Below are 20,609 nucleotides of genomic sequence, written 5' to 3' on the forward strand. Positions count from 1 at the left end.
CATAAATAAGCAGTTCTTCAGTGCAGCATGTGGTTTTCTAATTTCCAGTAAAATGGAATGAGTCACACATGACAACAGCATTGCCACTAACCAGAGTGGCATGGCATCTGAAAAAGATAGCACTGGAAGGGTGTGAACTGCAGAGCAGATGATGGGGCTTGAAACATCTTGTTTGCTTTGGCAGAGCAACCAAAATCTTGATGCTTTCCCACAATCTGCTCCAAGGATATAGGTTTTGCTGTGCTGTATCAGATTATTACCCTGGGAATTTGTGTGTCCTGCCTTTGCCAATGGACAGCTCTTGACGCTTCAGATAAAGATAAATGCCCTGACTCCCCACAGGGGAATTCCAAAGTCAGATGGTGTGTCTTCAAGTAAGGTTTACATGACTGCAGATTACTAGGGGAGGGTTTTTCTCTCTGGTACCAAATCATAAAGAATACATCTACTCAGGCAAAAAAAGGCCCAAGACAGCTCCCAGCGCAGGCTCACATACCTTACATATTATTTATATGTAGGTACATGTGTTGGTGTGGGCCTTAGGCTGAGTTCACTCCAGAGGGAGAGTCTAGCCATAGTCATGTCTTAGCACAGGCCCAGGATTTTCTTCCTCCTGTCTGGAGTGTTTCTGTTTGGCAGCATAGCTGCACAGGAGCAAAGCATCCTGTGGCTGCTGCTGCCATTGGACCCTGAGTCTGAGAGGAGGTCATGCAGAGTCTCAAAAGATGAAGGCCCAAATTAAAGGGATAAAAAGCAAAGCCCTTCCCTTTATTCCTGCACCTCTAGAACTGGGGATTAAACCTTCTGGTGTTAATAAATTAGAAACTCAGAAAATTTTCTGTTCAAAAGCAAGCTGGAAATGACCTAGCACTTGGCCCCTGGTACAGGGCATTAAGGCTGTCAAATTTTTAGTCATGAGTGACTTCTGCTTTTTTGGATGTCTTATATGAAAGTGGGTTCAGACACTTTTTCCCTTGAATGCTTCTCTGAAGGAATACTTGTTAAAGGCGGGGTGGAAGGAGGGTGCAGGTAATTCTTTTTCTCCTCCTGACACATCCCCAAACACAGCCGTATTTAGGCAGAGTTAATGGTGATGTTCTAGGTGCCCAACATTGTATTTTCATTGGTTTCTGTTGCTTCCTCTCTGTCAGTGTTGTCCACACTAAGGGCTCAGGGAGCACAGTAGTTTAAGCTGCAGTTTAATTCCCTGTAGATGGAGATTTGCTGTGACAGAAATGCCTGCTGGCCTGGCAGTCTCTCACATCTGCTGGAGGCAAAAGAGTATGTCAAACAATAACTCGGCCAGCAGATGTGATTCTGTAGGGACAGTGGTGTCTGTGGTACGAAAATTCCCTCCCAAAATACAGATCTGTGGGGACAGTAAGCGTCTGTGTCAGCGACAACTTTATAGCATCTGCTGGGACAGTAATGCCTGTGATACGTAAATGCATCTCTGCATCTGTTGGGTCAGTCAGAGAGAGATGTATTGTATATATCCAGTTTTACATGTGAAAATCTCCTTCTCTTTAGTTTGGGGGATTTGTGTGATTCCCCTTCCCACAGAGTTAATAAGTACCATTTTATGTAAGAAGAGCTAAAGGTATTTGTGAGTCTTTTGCACGTAGGACAGACATTGCCACATTTCAGCTGCCAAGAAATACTGCTACATTTTCTCCTGCCATGGTATTAATCATTAATGGCTTTGTTCTCAATGAACAGCCTGAGTATCTTCAATGATGCTCTTGTGAGTGCTAATGCTTTGTGGTTGCAGTGAGAGCATCACATGAGAAAAGTGTTTGTTCAGAGAGGAGGAGACGCACCACAAACACAGCATTCTGACCCAGACCAGATTTCAAATATTCCTAAGTACAGGTGTGCACAGATAAAGGTTTTTAATTTGGCCTCATCTCTAGGTTAAGCACTGGACCCAGGTTAGGAAGGATTGCACTGGGGACAGTCAATTTTCCAGCAGCAGCAACTCCATTCAGATGTCAGGGTATTTTGCTACAACAAAGGCTGATGTTGACATTTTTTCTTGGATAGAGACAGATGCAAGAGCTTCTGCCTCAAGGTTATCCATTATACCGTATATTAACTAGATGTTTTAACACGGGGCTTCCTGCAGAGACAGCAGTGAATGATGATTAATACTTATCAATTAAAATCTAATCTTTTCCCATGTGTATTTATATGCTGAACTTCAACCTACAAGGCAATTCTGTGACAGGAATTAGATATTCCTTTGTTGGAGAGCACTGGAATTATGGTCAGGGATGTATTATTCACTCGTTTATTAGGAGTATTGTGTTTGTGCCTGGTTTTTGCCTAGGCATTGTATATAAACAATGTCTCTGTGAAAAGGAGTTTATAAACAATTACCATTAAAGGGACAATTATTTTCTTTTTCTTCATGTAGCAGCTCTGAGTAAGAGGTGAGGGATGGAGGAGAGAGGAAGCAAAGGTTGTACAAGTTTTATGACCATAATTATAATTAACTATTTGAGAGATTAAAATTATATTAAATTTTAATTATAATTTACTATTTCAGAGATTAAAACTGATTAAAAAGGACTCAGGGTTATGAGCTACCTCAGAGATCTATGAGTTATCTAGCTCAGTCTAAACATACAGATATAAATCTTTTTTTTTTTTTTTTTTTCCTCCTTTTTGATCCAGCCCCAGTTGGGCAGACAGTGCCCACAAGTGCGGTAGGTGCCTCGCAGCCTGGAGACGCCAGTGCTGCATCGCAGACGCAGAGCTGGCCCACGGGCCATGGTAACAAAGAGCTCCAATCCCGCAGCCGCGGAGCGGGGAGCGCTCCACTGGGAGGGAGAGGGAGAGGGAGAGGGAGAGGGAGAGGAGAGGGAGAGGGAGAGGGAGAGGGGGAGAGCTGCTCGCGGGAGCAGACGGGAAGGATGAACTCCAAACACGTCGTGTGATAGCAAAGAGAGGCAGAAGGGATTTTCATTTCGAACTCTGCTTGGCACAGTTGTTAAACGCCACTTAATTCAGATACACTGTGCGATAACCCTGGCTCACGAGCGAGAGCCAGGGCGGAACAATAACTGAAGGAGGCCACTCACAACCCTGGTGGAGAGTTCTAAAGTGGGCAGGTGATCTGGCTGGTTAGTTCTGATTTATTACAAAGGCATCTTTATGCTTTTTGAATTGCCTTCCATCACTCATGTTCAACAACACTGCGTTAAGGCAGTTCATCCCCTCCACGCATGCACACGCTCGTCGCTCATGTCACACTACCAGCAAAGGCATATGAAGGAAGCGCAGTTATGTGATGCCTATTACAAAAATCTTTTTTGTTTTGTTGTACTGGAAACAAGTGCTTTAGTAAAGCTGCTGGGAACTGGCTCAGGTTTGTGGTACTGTATCAACATTTTCAGAGACTGATGGTGACTGTTAAAGGTGCGAGACTTTTTCTGGTATGCAGCAACATTGCTTTTCACAAGTTGTCCCAGAAGATCTTTGTTTTTAAAAAAATATTTTGCAAATGAATTCTGCAACAGGGAGAGGTGTGGAATTATGGGGATGAAAGTGCATGTGGAAACATCATCCTCCCGTTTTGTATTTTCTGATGTGACATTCCCTATCACAAGGGAAAGAGGCACTTCTGCAGCTTCCCTACCCCTGAGCCTCCTACCAGCTCAGAGAGGCATCACAAAGCCACTCACTACTCAATCTCCATTTTATTTCTTGTCGTTTATTAACACAACCATACTGTTTTGAGAGCTCTGCCCATCCCTTAATAAAAGCATCTGAAGTGGCTGGAACAACTGGTGAAAAAATGATAAACATTTTCAGCTGAAATTGGTCAGATTATGGATGAGTTGTTTATAAACACCCTGTCTAGAACTGTCAAGAGGTGGAGCTAACATCATTGAAAGATGATAAATTCTGACACAGTGCTCTGAGATTTCACTGCCACCGAATGTAGGTTAATATGGGATTCAATAGGAAATCTGGCTTGTGTATTGCTGCATATTACAGGAAACGAAGGAACTTGTCATTTGTCTGCAGATTGCTAATTGCAGTTTATTGCACATGCAAAAGGTTAATTTGGGTATGTTATCACAGTAATCACATGCACTGCCTCAGAATAAACTATACCCCTACACTTACTGATGATCTGGCCTGTGGAATTTGGGATGTTATTTTGTAATATTATGGCAAATAAGAATTTTGAGTAAATGCTGTAACAGTGGGCAGCAGTGTCCTTAGGAGTAAAAAACTAGAATAGAGCAGTTACAAGTCTCTGGTATGAAATACTTTCCCTTAATCTTTAATTTAATTATTCCCTGAGATGCACATAATTTATTCTTTGTGATAACCGAAAACAGAAGACTCATCTATTCTAAATGAAAATTATATCCTATTCTTATTATTGTTAATGCTTTGTATTTAGAGGAGTATTTAAAGGCCTGAGATGAATTCATGACCTCTTCATGCTAGGTGCTGTATATATACACACAGTAAGCTCACTGCCCCAAAGACCTTACACTTTAATTAAATAAAGGTTGGAGGAAGGAAGTTTTATTACTTCTGTCACAAATGGGAAATGATAACAGAGAGAAACTAAAAGGACTGAGAATTACACTCCTCCTGCAATGAGTCCTGTATTTGCCTGTAATATATCCTCCCTTCCTGCTTTTGTTAAGTTGCTGTAAATTGCTAGGTAGATGGTTGGTCTCTCCCCCAGAGATGGAGTTTAATTCTGTGCATGTTTCAAGGTTTTATGGAACGAAAGGCGTTCTGTAGATAGATAACACTTTAATTTAGACCTGATTAAGTTATTCTGAAGCAATACTTTTGTGGAGGGAGTAGATTTGTGTGAATCTGGTGCACGTTGCTTGCTGCTGTATGAACGTACCACTGCATAGCTGCTGTGCTCCCCGGGGGCTGCGCTGCTGGTGCATGGGGGTTTTAAGGTACATCAGTATAACTTTTTAATTGTTATTATTCCGTGTAGTTTGCTCTTAAATGCCTTCTAAAATACTAAAAAAAGTAATAGTCCTTGAGATGTTGGAGCATTCCACAGGATTCATGGGGCTCTTGGAACACCGGTGCATGCTCAGTCTCCCAGAAATGCATCTTCTTCTCCCCCTGCTCCCCAGAAGTATCGTGCTCATTCTGAAATGCATTTTAAACATTTTTAATTAGAGCTCCCAGCTTAACATTAAGAAATGAAGCCAGCTCTGCCTGGAATCTTGCTTTGGGATTATTTTTTCTATAGAGGAACATAAATCTGAAGATAACTTTTTTCCCTTTTTCTCCTTGTTCAGTAGAGTACAGTGATAAGTTTAAGCAGATGGGGAAGGAAGGGGAAGGGAGAAAAAAATGGTAAGTCAGGTGAAGAAACGAAACAAAGAACAGGTAAAATCCAAGCACAACCCAACCGCTCTTCTCGTATCTTTGCATTTCAGTATTTATGACTCTCACTGTTGGACTCCAACGCCACTAATGCTCAACACCGTGTCTTTCCCTCATCTCATCTCTGTCCTGTCCTGCCCCTGTCTGGTAAATGGGTACAGTGATGTTCTGTCTCACAGATTTTAGACTCCTTGAATTAAAAAGATTGCAAAGAAGCAGACCTTTTTTAAAATTATTATTTTATTCAATAACAAAGAGCATTATTTTGTTGTTATAAGCCTTACGGATCCTTGGGCACTTACAAGTAATCTCTTGTTTACCCAATGGAAATCACCACTGCTGCCTATGGAAATAAATTTGTAAAATAAGTAATCTTTTAAATATGAAACTTCAGTTTCCTTAGTTGATGGGACAAGCTCAGGGCTTAGGAAAGCACATCGCCAGTGTGTACCCTTGCTAGAAAACAATCCACTGGAGCTTTGTTATACAACATTCAAACATCCTGAGGAAGTGACAGTAATTTGCAATAAACACTGCGTGTAAACAATTACCTGTGACTTGTTACACTTGTTTGTACAGGCAGCTGGCTAAACAGATCTGGGTGCACTTGTAAACGTCTGTCCCTGTCACACCTGATACTGCAAAACAATTGCTTATTATATGATTACTCTGAAAAAGTCACCGTTTTGTACCTGACAGCTGGCAAGGACAGAGTATGGGTGCCTATAGACACACGGAGAAGAGCTGGAGAACTAAAATGTGATGATGGTGTTTTTATGACAACGGTGAGGGCACTTTCACGTCTAATTCTGCCAGGAGGGGAGGTCTTTGTGATAGGGTACTTGACAAAAAAACTACTTGTGCTGGTTGAAGGGTCCTGGGCTGGCAGAGGTGAAAGAAAGTCATTTGGTCGCACGAGGTCCAAGGAAGAGGCAGAGGTGATTTATTTTCTACTGCTTTAGCAAGACGGGTGTAAGGTGCTGGTGCCGCTACGCTGGAGCAGCTGCGCGGGAGGCGTTCGCACCCTTCGGGCTCTTTGTGAGCAGAAACCCGCCCGCTGCGGGGCCAGTCCCGCTGGGACCGAGGTGTCACCGAGCTCGGGTCACGGCCCGTCACCCCGCGCCCGGGGCGCGCCGAGCCGGGCAGGGCGGGGCCGCGGCTCCCACCCGCTCGGACCCGCGCCCGCCGGGGCTGCAGCGCCCTGAGGGCGGGCCGCAGCACGGCCCCGCAGCACGGCCCCGCAGCACGGCCCCGCAGCACGGCCCCGCAGCACGGCCCGGTCTGCCCCGTCCGGCCCCCGCCCGGCCCGGCCGCGGCTCGGCGCGGGCGCACTGAGGGAGGGAGGGAGGGAGGGAGGGAGCGGGGAGGGAGGGGCGCGCAGGCGCGGGGCGCGCGCCGGGCGGGGCCGCGCGGCAGCCGGCGGGGGGTTCCGCGCGCCCGCGGCCGCCGCCCGCGGGGCCGGTGAAGGGGCGGCGGCGCTGCCGGCGCGGGGCCGGAGCCGGTGCGGGGGCGGTGCCGGGGGCTCTGCGGCGCTGCCGGCGAGCGGCGGCAGCGCTGCTGCTCCCGAGCCCGGCGGCGCACAAAGGGCACCCCCCCCACCACCACCACCACCACCACCACCACCCCACCGCAAACCACCCCGCCCCCCGCCGCAAAAAACCCACCCCAAGCGCAGCCCCCTCCGCCGGCGCTCAGGTGGGGCTGGCGGCGGGCGCTCGGGGGCGCGGGGTGGTGGGTGGGGGGTGGTGGGGGGGGAGGGAAACAGCGGCCGGCGGGCCGGGGCCCGGCATTGTTCGGCAGCCGACAACAAAGAGCGGGGCCGGGCCGGGCCGGGCCGGGGGGGCAGCGCCGGCCCCTCCGCGCCGCCCCGGCCAATCGCGGCGCGCGGCGGCGGCGCGCGGTGACAGCGAGCGGCGCTTACGCTGCGGCGCCCGGCGCGGCCCCCGCTCCCCGCCCCGCGCCCGCCCGCCTCTCCAGAGCCGTCTGGCTGCAGCAGAGCCTCAGACAGAGGAGGGGAGAGGAGGAAAAAAAAAACGCTGAGTGAGTGGAGTGGAGCCTGGGAGGGGCTCCTTAAAGAAACGCTGCCGCCGCTTGGCATTGTGGCCGGCGAGGAACTCGAGGGGGGGAAGCCATCGGAGCTCCTCTCGCTTATCCTCTTCCCACCCCCCCCCCACCCCACCCCCAGCCGACAAAAAAAAAAAAAAAGGAAAAAAAAAAAAAGCCAACCGAAAAAAGCTCGGGGGGGGAGTCGTGGGGGGGTCCTGAGAACATCTTATAAACCGGATTGCACTGAGAGGAGGAAAAAAAAAAGCAAAAAAGATACAAAATATACAAGCAAAAGGCAACAATTCCCCGGTCTCCAGCAGTCGCCCACCCTCCCTTCCCTTCTCTTCTGCTGGCCATCTGCCTTGGGTTCTCCTTTGTGTCTGATCTCTTACTACTGAGCCGAGCGCAGGCGGAGGGTGCACCACACACAGGGACTATGCCCAGCTCGCTTTTTGCAGACATGGAGAGGAACGGGAGCGGCGGCGGCGGCGGCGGCGGTGGTGGTGGTGGTGGCGGGGGAGAGACCCTGGATGACCAAAGAGCCCTTCAGATCGCCCTGGATCAGCTCTCCCTGCTGGGGCTGGACAACGACGAGACGGGCTCCATTTACGACAACGAGCCTCGGAAAAAGAGCGTGAACATGACTGAATGCGTCCCGGTGCCCAGCTCGGAACATGTCGCTGAGATAGTGGGGAGACAAGGTGGGTGCCTGCATGCGAGGGGGTGTGGGGGCGCGGGTCTCCCCTCCGCGCTGCCGGGCGGGCGGCTCAGATGCGACACTGGCCATTCCCAGGAACGCTGCAGCCGTGCGGTGGTGGCCAGTGCCGGCTTCCCCCAGACAAAGAAAGTGCAGCAGCAGACGTGATGTTTCCCAGGAGCGTTATGCATCAGTTTCGAGATGCACTTTCAGCTGCCGGGTTGGGGAAAAAAATCACGAAAATAATAAAAATCTGTCCTTTCCTCCGGCTGCAAAAGTTAAGATTTGCAAGAGGAAACGGGAGGAAAATGGGAGCCTCGGTCCTTCCCCCCCCCCCCCCCCACCACCCCAGAGTTAGAAATCGTGGATTATTTTTAAGGAAGAGAAATGGAGTGGAGAAGTGGAACAATGGGATTGGAATAAAGCATCCGCAGTGGGGAATATGGCTCATTCGGTACAGCCTCTGCTCCTCACCTTAAGAACTGATTTTATTTTTCCAAAAGGAAAGTGCTGAGCAGGAATGTGGACTGGCGGGTGTGTTGACTTGTGAGGGCTGCTTGCATTTTATTTTATTTTTTTTCTGGCCGTGCAGTTTTCCTGCACGCTCCTTTTTTTTTTTTTTTTTTTTTTCTTCCCCTCGCTCCTCTTTTTTTTTTTTTTTCCCCCTGTGTTGCCGACCCTGTGAACTGCACGTTGGTAGTTTTGGGGCAGTTTGCATGGCAGATGTGTCGGTGGCCACTTGCGATGCCTTTGGGCGTGTGCCAGGGCTGTGGGCTGACATTACTTTACACCGTGACCGAGGCTCCCGGACGAGATGCCAGCGATCACCTGGGGTTGGGGGCAATGTGTTTCGGGTGGGTGTGTTTTGTTTTTTTTTTTTCCCCTCCCTAGCTGCACCCAAACAATGGGTTGTAACCGGTTCTCCCCCACCACCTCCCCTTCCTCCTCCTCCCCTTCGCCCTCCATCTCCCGCATCTCGTTCCCAGGTTGTAAAATCAAAGCTCTGCGGGCAAAGACCAACACCTACATCAAGACCCCGGTTCGCGGGGAGGAGCCGCTCTTTGTTGTGACGGGCAGAAAGGAAGATGTGGCCATGGCCCGCAGGGAGATCATCTCTGCGGCCGAGCACTTCTCCATGATCCGAGCCTCGCGGAACAAGAACACAGCCCTGAACGGCACCGTTCCCGGCCCCCCGAACCTGCCCGGCCAAACCACCATCCAGGTGCGGGTGCCTTATCGCGTGGTGGGCTTGGTCGTGGGGCCCAAGGGGGCCACCATCAAGCGCATCCAGCAGCAGACGCACACGTACATCGTGACCCCGAGCCGGGACAAGGAGCCGGTCTTTGAGGTTACGGGCATGCCAGAGAACGTGGACCGGGCCCGGGAGGAGATCGAGGCGCACATCGCCATGCGCACCGGCGGCATCATCGAGCTGACGGACGAGAACGACTTCCACGCCAACGGCACGGACGTGGGCTTCGAGCTGAACGGCACGGGCAGCCTCTGGAGCAAGCCCACGCCGCCCAGCATCACACCCACCCCGGGCCGCAAGCCCTTCTGCAACTACCGCAACGACAGCTCCAGCTCGCTGGGCAGCGCCTCCACCGACTCCTACTTCGGGGGCGGCACCGGGGGGGGCGGCAGCGCCCGCCTGGCCGACTACAGCCCCCCGAGCCCGGCGCTGAGCTTCTCGCACAACGGCAACAACAACAACAACAGCGCCAACGGCTACGTGTACGGCGGGGGCGGCGGCGACGTCCTCTCCTCCCCGGACTGCTGCTCCGAGCTGCCCTTCGACTCGCCGCCCGGCTTCGACCTGGCGCCCGCCCCGCCGCCCGGGGCCGCCCTGCTCTGGCCGCAGTTCGAGCGCGGCCCCGCCGCGCCGCCCTCGCCCGCGCCCTCGCCCGCCGCCGCCGCCGCCTTCCCGGGCGCCGCGCCCGCCAATGCCAACCTGGCGCTGCTGGTGAGCGGCCCCCGGCGCGGCGCCGCCCCGCCCCCGGCGCGGCTCTCCCCGCCCCTGCACGGCAGCGCGGCCGGCACCGAGCACCCGCTGGCGCGGCGGGTGCGCAGCGACCCCGGCGGGCGGCTGCTGGCCGCCTCCTACCCGCTGTACGCCAACGGGCTGGGAGCCCACCTGCCCGGGCTGCCCTCCGACTCCTCCGCCTCCTCCTCCTCCTCCTCCTCCAGCTCGTCGTCCAGCTCCTCCTGCTCCTCCTCCGGCGTGCGGCGGAAGGGCAGCCGCGACTGCTCGGTGTGCTTCGAGAGCGAGGTGATCGCGGCGCTGGTGCCCTGCGGCCACAACCTCTTCTGCATGGAGTGCGCCAACCGCATCTGCGAGAAGACGGAGCCGCAGTGCCCCGTGTGCCACAGCGCCGTCACCCAGGCCATCCGCATCTTCTCCTGAGCGCCGGGGGCGGGGGGCCCGGGCCGGGCCGGGCACGAACGGGGGGGCCGGCGGGGCCGGGGCTGCTGCCCGCCGAGGGGTGCGGGCTGCGGCCGAGGGAGGGCTGGGGGTGGTGTGACAGCGGGTGCATGCTATAAATAATAACGGGCGACTCCATTCTAGTGCTAGGCTAGTTTTTACACTGTACTTTAATACGAAGCTTCCAAAACTCCCTTTTTTTTTATAAACAAACAAACAAACAAAAAAAAGAAAAAACCAGAAAAAAAATTGAAAGTAGAAGATGCTTATGATGATGACAATGGTGTGTGGACTGTTAGTAAAACGTGCTGGTAGTTCTAGGATGCTTATTACAAAATAATTAAATCTATGGGTGGATACTTTTCTGAATGTTCTTGAAAGGGCAAGAAGTTCCTGTGAAAAACCATGATACTGCAGCTTTATCAGACTTTAAAAAAAAAAAAAGAAAAAAAAACCAACAAAACTGTAACATATCTCTTATATATATTAAAAACGTTTAAAGGTTTTAAAGATAAATTGCATTAATACAGATTGAAGTATTTTATTCTTTTTTGACTTGAAAAATTATATTTCATATTGCAAAGATGTTTACAAGTATTTTAATTTAAGTTCAGTGAACTTTTTGTAGCTGGGTTAAATCTTTTTTATTTTAGTATGGCCTTATGGCAAAGAACACTGTATTATTTTAATATCACACAATTGTGAACGGAATTACAAACCATAAAATGTGTAATGCTTTGAACAGTATTCTGTTGGGATGGAGATTTTATAGGTTCAGAAAAAAATCTTTTAAATCTGCTTCACCCAGCATATTTTCTATTCAGTGATATAAAGCATATTTTATTCTATATTATTACAAAAATGGAAATGTATAAACATATGTCAAAAGGAACTGTTGAAGCTTTCTAACATTTGTATAAATAGAATTCAGTGGAAATTACAAAAATTCTGTTGCACCACTATAGTTTTAGTATTTCTATTTTAATACATTTGTTTACCACTTGTTTATGTATATGTAGGTGACGTTACTTGAGCTTAAATGTACTTTACTGAGCAAAGTTTAAAAACAAAGTATATTTTATTTTATGATAAAGGGCCTTTAACCTCATGGTCAAATACTAATATTATATTTGCTGAGACAAGATTTGAAATTGTATCAAGAGTTTTATTTTTCTGACATTTAAAGTTCTACATAATAAAAGTAAAACTTAAGTAATGGTGCTACTTCATGTTTTTTTAAGTATTTCTATATAAATAAAATAAAATATTACAGAAAAAAAAGGTACTCGGTGTGGTGATTTGATCATGTGCTGAGAGTTTTTTCTGGAATTTTTGTTTCCTGCTTGTAGCAGTGAAACATACTGAGTTGAAACTGTGTCATGCTAATATTGCTGGAACTCATGCAGGCTTCCAGAATAATCCTGCCAGCTATCATACCTTATAACATGTTTCTGAGGAAAAAAATTATGGTTTTTTGGGGTTTTTTGGGTTTTTTTTAATATGTGTTATATTGCTGGGGCTTTCCACAGCACAAAATAGTATTTTTTTTCATGATTTTTGGTCATGAATGGGTTTGTGTGAATTGTTACTTTTGGCAGACAAAGCATATGTAGGAAACTGAAAAGGAGCTGCAAGAGAGAGCAGGGGAGGCTCCTTTGTTGCGATGTGCTGATGGAGGGTCCTGGCCCTGCCGTGCCCAGGGACCTCAGACTGCGTCCCAAACTTGGTGTTTCTGGAGTGGAACGGGGGCTGCAGTAGCCTCCCTGAGTTCTTGACAGTGCTTCTTGGTATTTGGCACTTGTGGTTGGGGTAATTGGTGTTGACAAGCTCATTTGAATAAAAAATTTATTGCCGTGTAAAGTTGGCTTGGCTCTGCTGGTGCCCACAGTGGCGTTGGGGCGAGGGCAGCTCAGCGAGCCCACGGACACTCCGGGCAAGCCCCGCAGGACTTGTGTTGCTGTGTAGTCCATGGGAACGAAGGGGCTGTTGGCTAGAGCAGATTGCAGAAGGTGCTGCACATCACTAGGTGTTTCTCTTTGAGCTTGCCGTTGCCCTTTTCAGCGGGTGAGTGAAAACAACAAAGCAAATGCAGAGTGCGTAGCATATTTCATATGCTTGACTTTGTGCTTAGCAGTGTATGGGCAGAGCTGCTCTGCTCCCATCTCCTTTATGGACTCCAGAGCTGCTGGTTGGGTGGGAAGGGGGAGGAGGGAGGATGCGGCAGGGGATGATGGGATCTCTTTGTTTGATTTGATTTGATTTTTGCTTCTTTCATTGAACCATGATTGTGGTATCATCTGATTTATAGTGTTAAAATCCCTCACTGAGTGTTGCATTTATCTCGGGAAACTTGTAGGTTTGGATGGGGGGGAAAAAACCCCCGCCCCAATGCTGTGGAAAAGAATCCGGAGAGTGGCAGAGAAGATGTGTTTAAATACATAAGCAGTACAGACACTGAAAAAAACCCTTGGCAAAATCGGTTACTTTAGAGAGCTCAGGAAGTTTAAGTCCATGTAGATATTTTCTTGATGATGGGTGTTTAGGAAATGCTCCCAAAATGCGTCAATCAATTTCTCATGTCGGTGTAAACACCCTGTGCTGTTTTCAGGGAAAAGTTGCGAAAATGGCTATAAATAAAAAAGTGAATTTGATCACTTTGCTTCATTTTCAAGCTTAGTGGAATGGAACGGTAAGTAAGATGAACAAAAAGTGAAAATTAAATTGTCCTCCTTTTCTTTCCCGTGATGTACAATCCTGCGTGTGTCCCCGGTGCTGGCAGTGGTGTTTTGGATGGCTGTGAGCAGCCTCTGGAGAGCAGCCCCTGGGCAGCAGCTTGGGGAATGCCCTGTCCTGGGCTGCTGGGCCTGTCAGTAAATGCAACTCGCCCTATTGTCCATGATTATCTTGCAGGACTTGCTGTTTTCTTTGCCAGACTGTGGCGGAAACAAAGGTAATCCCCTCTTGGTCCATGGCTCTGGCTGCCTTTTAGCCTCAGTGTGCATGTTTTACGTGTCCAAGTGTCTGTTGTCTCGAGATGGGAAGATGGGCTGTAGTGCCTTAAAAACTAATGGTGCTCACTCCTCTTTGGGAATTATTTTGCTTACAGAGGGACCAGTCTGGATTACTCTTGCTTTGTCATCCAGTGGGTGCCTTTTGCCCAGCCTTCCAAAGGTGATGCCCTGTGGTGGTGGCAGAGCCAGAGGGCTCAGCAGCATTCACCCACCCGAGGCACCTCCACTGCCTGGACCCTCCACTGCCAGCTGGGCAGTGTGTCCCCTCTCTCTGTTGGAGGGTGTTTCAGGGTGTACTGGCACACGTGGTGTCCATCCTGTTAGATCTTATCGCTTGCTGGGTTGCCCTGATGTGCCCTGAGCCCAGATCTGCTCCCAGCGTGGGGTGTAAATCCCTCATTGTTGGCTGGTGGAGACGAGAGCCCGGGAGCAGGGGCAGTGTAGGGAGGAACATGCAGGCTGCCCATGTCCTCTGCCCCCCAGATTTATGCCATAGGTCAGTCCCTTGGACTGCAGAGGCCATAAATCAGTGCAGAATTTGTCCCAGGGTCGGAAGCCATATGGTGTGCAGGAGCAGGAGAGGAAGAGGGATGCCCATGCCAAAGGAGAATGAAGGCCTGTGTTTGGGGCCGGAATATTTCAAAGCCTGAGAAAGGGGCAAAGTTCAGTTTCTAATTGAGTGCTTTGAAACATATAGATGTATATGGTCAATGTTTGTCTTCCAGAACAAAGCTCACTTTGTTTGTCCAGTGTTTGCGTGTCAGCGCTGGGAACTGTTCCTGGGGGTTTCCAGCTCAGAGGCTCCTCAGTGCTCGGGGGCTGCTGGGAGAGTGGGTACCCCTGGCACGTGCCAGCAGCCTGGCCCTGCTGGTCTAGCCCCTGCTTGGTGAGGATCTGCACATTTGGGGGGTTTCCTGGCTTTCCCAACACACTTGTATGGTTCCCAGTGCATGTACACATCATTATCTCAAACCAGGGTACATTTACATATGTAAGAATTATTATATACAAAGTCCTAAGTTTAATTATTCCTCTGTCTGTATCTTGTACTCCACAGAATTTGCATAACAATCAGACATCAAAGCCAGAACCCTTTACTGGAAGAAAGGTCTTTCCGCTATATTATTTTAATAAAATAAATTATAATGATCAATTAAATCTAAATTTACTCTTTAGATTTTTTTTCCTGCGAATCCATTGAAATGAGAGTTAAAAGCAAACTTTAAATTTAGCAACAAGAATCTAGTACAGTCAGGTATTTAAATTAAATTGGTTTTTTTTGATATTTCTCACTCCTCTCTGCCAACCCCCTCATCCATCTTTTTTTCTCCATTCTCCTGGTCTTGCCATTTTGGAAGTTGAAATGATGCTTTGCTGTCACTGAAGTGAATGTGGATTCTGCTGCTGGAAGAGAATGCTGGTGAGCATTGCGTTTAATTGATCTAGAAATAGCAAAAAGGGATTATTCACCCTGCCTCTGCTTATTTGTGTTTCCTGTAACTTGAGTTGTCTCTCGAGTAGAGATAATTTAATTAGAGAACAAACACTATTTTAAATCTAAGGTAGGCAAGGGATGCTTCAGTGTGTACAATCTGGTTTACCTGTTTATGACAGTCTACCTGCCAAGAGCCTAAGGTCCCAAGTTTGCAGGTGAATATGTGCTCTGTCCAACGATGGCTGATGTGGGAAGACACTCCTAACTTCTGTGTTCTCTTGCTTCACACTCAGAAAATATTTAGAGTTACATATAAATGTGACCATATATTCAATATGTACTTGTGTACACAACTGACTGCCTAAAATTCTCCAGAGAAACCACAAATTAGAAAGTCTTTCCCTTTTTAGTGCATTAGTGTTAACAGAAACTTGCTGTAATTATAGAAAAACTTTTATTGCAGTTTTATTACTTAATATTAAGGTTTTTAATGAAGCTTTCACAGTCGGATATATAAAATAATTATATCTCATCTAAGTTTTAACTTTGATTAAAAAGCAAAAAGCTTATTCGGTATTAGAGAGAGCAGTTCTATCATGATGTGCTTCTACAGTGATCAAAACTGTTCAGGCATTTGGTGTACGGATTATTCTTTAATGTTACCCGTACAGATGGAGCATGTGCAGCTCTGAGTGTGCCCCAGGTGTATGCATGCACACATGTACAACACTGTGAGCACCACATAACCCTGATCTCTTAAGACATGTGCAGTCTTGGCAAATAGCACCCATCATGTGAAGTTGAATTTGTGGCTTGAAGGAGGATCAGGTGGGGCTGTGGCGACAGAAACCACGAGTATCTGCCCTGGATTGCATTTTTCTGAGTTTGAAGCTCCATGAAATAGTAGGATTTAGTTCCCCCCCAATAAAGTAAACTGGCAAGTGAGGTTTGTTTGCACATATAGACTTATCCAGGGCACACAGGTAGTATTCCTCCCTAATGTGGGTTGGCTGGTTCTTTTTGTTAGGGAGTTTTTTTTGCCCTGTCTTTTGTAACAACTTACAGCTCTCCACTGCTAAGATGATTATTGTTTAAGAAAATCAGTCAGTTAAATACTTTCATACTAAGTGCATCTTATACCTCTGCCATGACAAATGTGATTGATTAGCTGTCTCGAGAAATTTATAACCTTTGCTAAGACTGCACCTAGAGAAGTGCTTTGTCAGTTTTAAATGGAGAACAGAGAGAGATTTTGATGTTCCACATTACTGGTTTTCCACTTGTGGTGGAAATAAAATACAATAAAGTGCTTTTTCCTCTTATGTACAAGGGCTCTTCTGCCTTTCATACCTGGTAGAATTGTGTGGCCCACTTTGTATTAGTATGAATGGCAATTGCCTTGTAAATGTGATGGCCGTGAATGGGTGAATAGTCTGTCATCTCCTATTTTGTCCTTTGTCTTTATGTTTTATTCACTTTTACCCTCTACAAAAAAGCTTTAATTTAGACCTGAGACAACAGTAGCATTGCTCCAGTTCATCATAGATCTAGTGGCAGTTTTATTTCATTTTGATGTTCTTTGTATTTTGATGGGTGTACTAAAAAGTAGAAGCCATTTTAATCAAAAGAAAGTTTCAATGAGAGCACGACCTATAAACAGTGGTTTTGTAAGAGTCACGAAAGTTTCTGTTACACACTTGGAAATTATTTCCATGACTTAACAGCAAAGGGCAGGTAAATCACGTCCCTCTAAGAGTTAGAGAAATGAGTGTTTTCAGGATCTTTAGTTCTGTTACTGAGTCATTGTATCATCTCAGCTAATTAATTTCACCTTTTCTATGCTTCAGGATTTCCATCTGTGAATGAACTAATGACACCTACTTACAGACGGTATTGTGAAGATTAATTAATTGACATTATTGAAGTATCCTGAGGTGGAAGTCCCGATGTAAGTACAAAGCACTATTACTGATGCTTCCTAATTAATCAGTTCACAATAGCCAGCATGTGGAATCACATTGGTCTAGAGCAAACACTGGATTGTATTTTAAATCCGTGGGTAATTTTTTTTTTTCTACAAATTTCTGGTTTTACATGTTATTTGAAGCATCTTTTTTGGTGAGTGTAATAATCTCACGTAGAGGTGAGGTGGGCTTGACTTAGAAGAAATAATAGATACATGTATCATCCTGGCAGGCTTTGTTGTGGCTACAGAAAGGCAACTTCAGCTGGCGATTCTCTTGCCTCCTCTTGTGTAACATTAGTAACACTTTAAACGTGCTGCCCTTTTAAAATGGAGATGAGAATGTTAGTGTTATGAAGAGCAGGCAGCACGGATCCAGAATGCCAGCCCTGGCTGGATGTTACAGCAGGTGAAGGTGGGTGGGAGGAGCGATGTCCGACGCCAGGAAGCATCGGAAGGGAATTGATGCTGTGAAATTGTTTGTAGTTTATATGGATAACAAGATCCATTCTTACTCCTCATGGCTGGGATGCTGTTTGCATAATGATATGGCTACCACTGTGCAGGTCCTAGACTACACGTTTAAAAATGGCAAAAATAAATAAAAAAAATAGCTGGGAACAGTTGAATTTATCAGAGCCTCGCTCTAATTAAACAGTATGAAACATGTACCTAACTTCTTGTAATTTTGAGTACACAGTTGGCAAAAGAGGTGAATGCAGTTGCTGCCTGTATCAGTTTCCAGAGACCAGTCACATTCTTAAATGTCTTGATACACTTTTTGTTGGAAATAGAAGTCACAAGATATTTTTTGGAGTTATTTGTAACTGTCGCACAAGTGCAGACAGGGAGGTTTAAAGTTTCAAAAACATTTGTATTTCTTTCTACTTATGTCACTTCTTTAAAAAAAAGACTCTATCATGTGCAGTTATGAAACTGCTTCATGTTTGACACAGTTGAAGATGTTTTCAGGCCACAAAAATGTAATTTTCTATGAGTAATTTAAATTAAAACCCCACTCTGGCAGAAAATGTCCTGAATCTTTGGAGTCACATGGTTCTTGGAAAGCTCTTCCTTGGCTGTGCAGGAGGTCAGACTTTTAAGGAGAGAGTCTGTGCACAAATGTGCAGTGCTGCTAATGAGAGGAATTTCACACTTCTCCCCTCTGCCTCAAGCTCTCTGTTCATCCTGCTGGCTGCTGCCTCTGAAGCCTTTGGAATTAGATGTTATAATGAGTGCTGGGCCATCATGCTGGAACTCTAGCTGGGGAGACGGCTTCCAGAAGGTAGGGTCACCCACTCTGCAAAAATAAGTAGTACTTAAAAGTGGGGTCTCCTGTTTTTTTCTGAGAGCATCTCAGCTCTGTGGCTGCCCTTCCTCTCCCCAGTGGTGATTTTCAAGCCAAACAGCCCTTTCATCATTGCTCTGGCTTAGCAGCAAAGTTGTCTGTTGGTAATAGCAGGCTTCACTTCTTCCCCAGCTAACTGGTAGTCAGGCAGCCAAAGAATGGCCTATCCAAAATTAGGATATGCTCAATGCACCATCCGCTGGTGTTGTTCCCATCAGCCTAATTACATGACTTTTGGGTCAGACAATGTCTCATTGTGTGGCCCTTGGCAGCTACAGGACGCCTAATGCTGCATGAATGTCTAATGTGGAGGTTGATGGCTATGACCGAGGCTGCAGTTCCACACTGGAATTGAAAACATCCGTGTAGTTTCCATAGAAAACCAGGTCAATGGTGCTTCCATAAAGCAGTAGCCCCAGGGAAAGCTATTGGTTGCATGTTGCCTGTACAAATCTGTGCAGGGTGGGCAGTTTATGGTGCATTTCTCTTTCAGGTAAATGACAATTAAGGAGTCAGACTGATTTAGTCTTTAGCGACCTAATTCAGAATCCTAATTTATGGCAAGCACCATCCCTCATCCATTTATCTCTATCTTTTCTTCTATTTTGTGCTTTTAAGAGCACTTGCAAAGTATCTTATGAACACTGCAAGCACAATGAATATGGCTTTGTACCCATAGGTTAAAAAAATCATTTTATGTTTTCTTTGACTGCTGAAGTACCTTATGAACACTGCAAGCACAATGAATATGGCTTTGTACCTATAGGTTAAAAAAAAAAAATCATTTTATGTTTTCTTTGACTGCAAAAATTTTAGGTAGAACTACCCTATCTTTATGCTTCCTGTAAAAACCTGCCTTTTTTACAGGCAAAAGCAAGGTATGAATGTAAAAGGCAATTCGTTGTAGATGAAGGCTGTAATATGCTTGTTCATTTCAAAAGAGAATGTATAACTAATTACATTTTAATTGAATCTCTAACGTCAACAGCTGTTTTTAAAGGATCTTTTTAAGCTACATTTATTTTTAGTATTTAGTATAAGATCGTCTTTCTTTGCACGCATCTCTCTTCATGCATTATTGCCCTTTAGAAAGTTTTCCCTCTTTTAAAGTATCAACTAACACTAGCATATATTAAAGGCTAAGCTGGTAAAACTTGGTTTTAAGATGCTTAGTATGACTTTTCTATGCAGAAAGGAAAAAAATATGACACCACCAGAATGGTCTTTGCTCTCTTTTCCTCCCAGAAGTAAGAAGTTCCAGCTGCAGCCCAAAGTGCCAAGGCCAGTTCTCAGCTGCTGATAGTTTATGTTGGCTGGCTGTTATCAGTTCCTCCACAAGGCAGCTGCTAATTACAGTAAATAGCACAACTATCTCTTCAGATGGAGGGAGCCACACTGATTTAGTCAGTCCCTGCTAAAGCAACAGCAACGTCTGTGAGTATCCTTTAACTTGGAGGGATCAAAAAACAACTGCTTTTCATGTGAAAAAACTTTGTTACGCTCAGGGTTTCTCATATCAGGGCTTGGTTCTGTTGATTTTCCTGGGATGTGTGTTAAAGTTAAACCCACCCCCCCCAGACCTTCTCTCTGCTCCCACCAGAGGGGCTGGTTCCTGTCACAGTGGGTTTGCAGGGAACCTGTGTCTTGGTGATCACAGCTGAGCAGCTCTTCCCCTGCACGTGCTGGGACTCCCACAGCTATGGAATTTACCCAGAGAGAAGATACCCTCTGTGGTCTCCTCTGCCTCTCCATCACCTCTCCTCTCGAGAAGTGGATGTTTTTGTATGGTTCAGAATCTTAAGCACTCCAGAAATGGAGGGAGTTATCTGAGAGATGATTGCTGTATGTAGCTAACATCAGTTTACTGTTTTCTGTATAATTCTGTAATTCTATAAATTCTGCTCTAATTTTGTGTAAACATCGAAGCCCAGTAATCATGAGAGCCCTATGTTGGTTTTGGAAGGTGGTTCCATTAGAGATTGAAATGGCAGTGTAGCTGCTAAAATTGCATAAGCAATAAATAAAAATTCATTATCTCTTGCAGAAAACGAGACCGTAGGCTCAGAGAGACTTGACATCTGAGGCTAGGATAGTAATTGATGTAGTGGCAGTAAAATAATGGCAAATCAGAAAACCCGGTGAATCTTCTAGTTAACACCTGCAAATGCATGGTGATTATGTTTTCACTGATAATGGAGATTTGTGAGACCCATGATTTGCAAGAGAAGAGTTGACCCCTTGTATTTTAGTGTTAAATCTCTCTTCTCTCCTTATAAGTGCACTGCTTCTAGTTTTGATTATTTTA

At 46.5% G+C, this 20,609-nt stretch overlaps 1 protein-coding gene across 2 annotated transcripts; it reads left to right on the plus strand.

The window, feature by feature from the left end:
• The first annotated feature begins 6,918 nt into the window (after nucleotides 1-6,918).
• MEX3B (mex-3 RNA binding family member B) lies at nucleotides 6,919-11,819 on the plus strand. Of its 2 annotated transcripts, XM_039557958.1 has the most exons (3): nucleotides 6,919-7,077; nucleotides 7,887-8,129; nucleotides 9,112-11,819. In XM_039557958.1, the coding sequence occupies exons 2-3, from the start codon at nucleotides 7,889-7,891 to the stop codon at nucleotides 10,527-10,529; spliced, it is 1,659 nt and encodes a 552-aa protein (XP_039413892.1). In that variant the 5' UTR covers nucleotides 6,919-7,077; nucleotides 7,887-7,888; the 3' UTR covers nucleotides 10,530-11,819. The 2 variants fall into 2 exon arrangements, with proteins under 2 accessions (XP_039413892.1, XP_010389580.2); XM_010391278.2 differs by lacking the exon at nucleotides 6,919-7,077 and having other exon boundaries at nucleotides 7,583-8,129.
• The last annotated feature ends 8,790 nt before the right edge of the window (nucleotides 11,820-20,609 follow it).

This window comes from Corvus cornix, chromosome 10 (genome assembly GCF_000738735.6).
Source record: "Corvus cornix cornix isolate S_Up_H32 chromosome 10, ASM73873v5, whole genome shotgun sequence".
In the NCBI taxonomy this organism is placed as follows: Eukaryota; Metazoa; Chordata; class Aves; order Passeriformes; family Corvidae; genus Corvus; species Corvus cornix.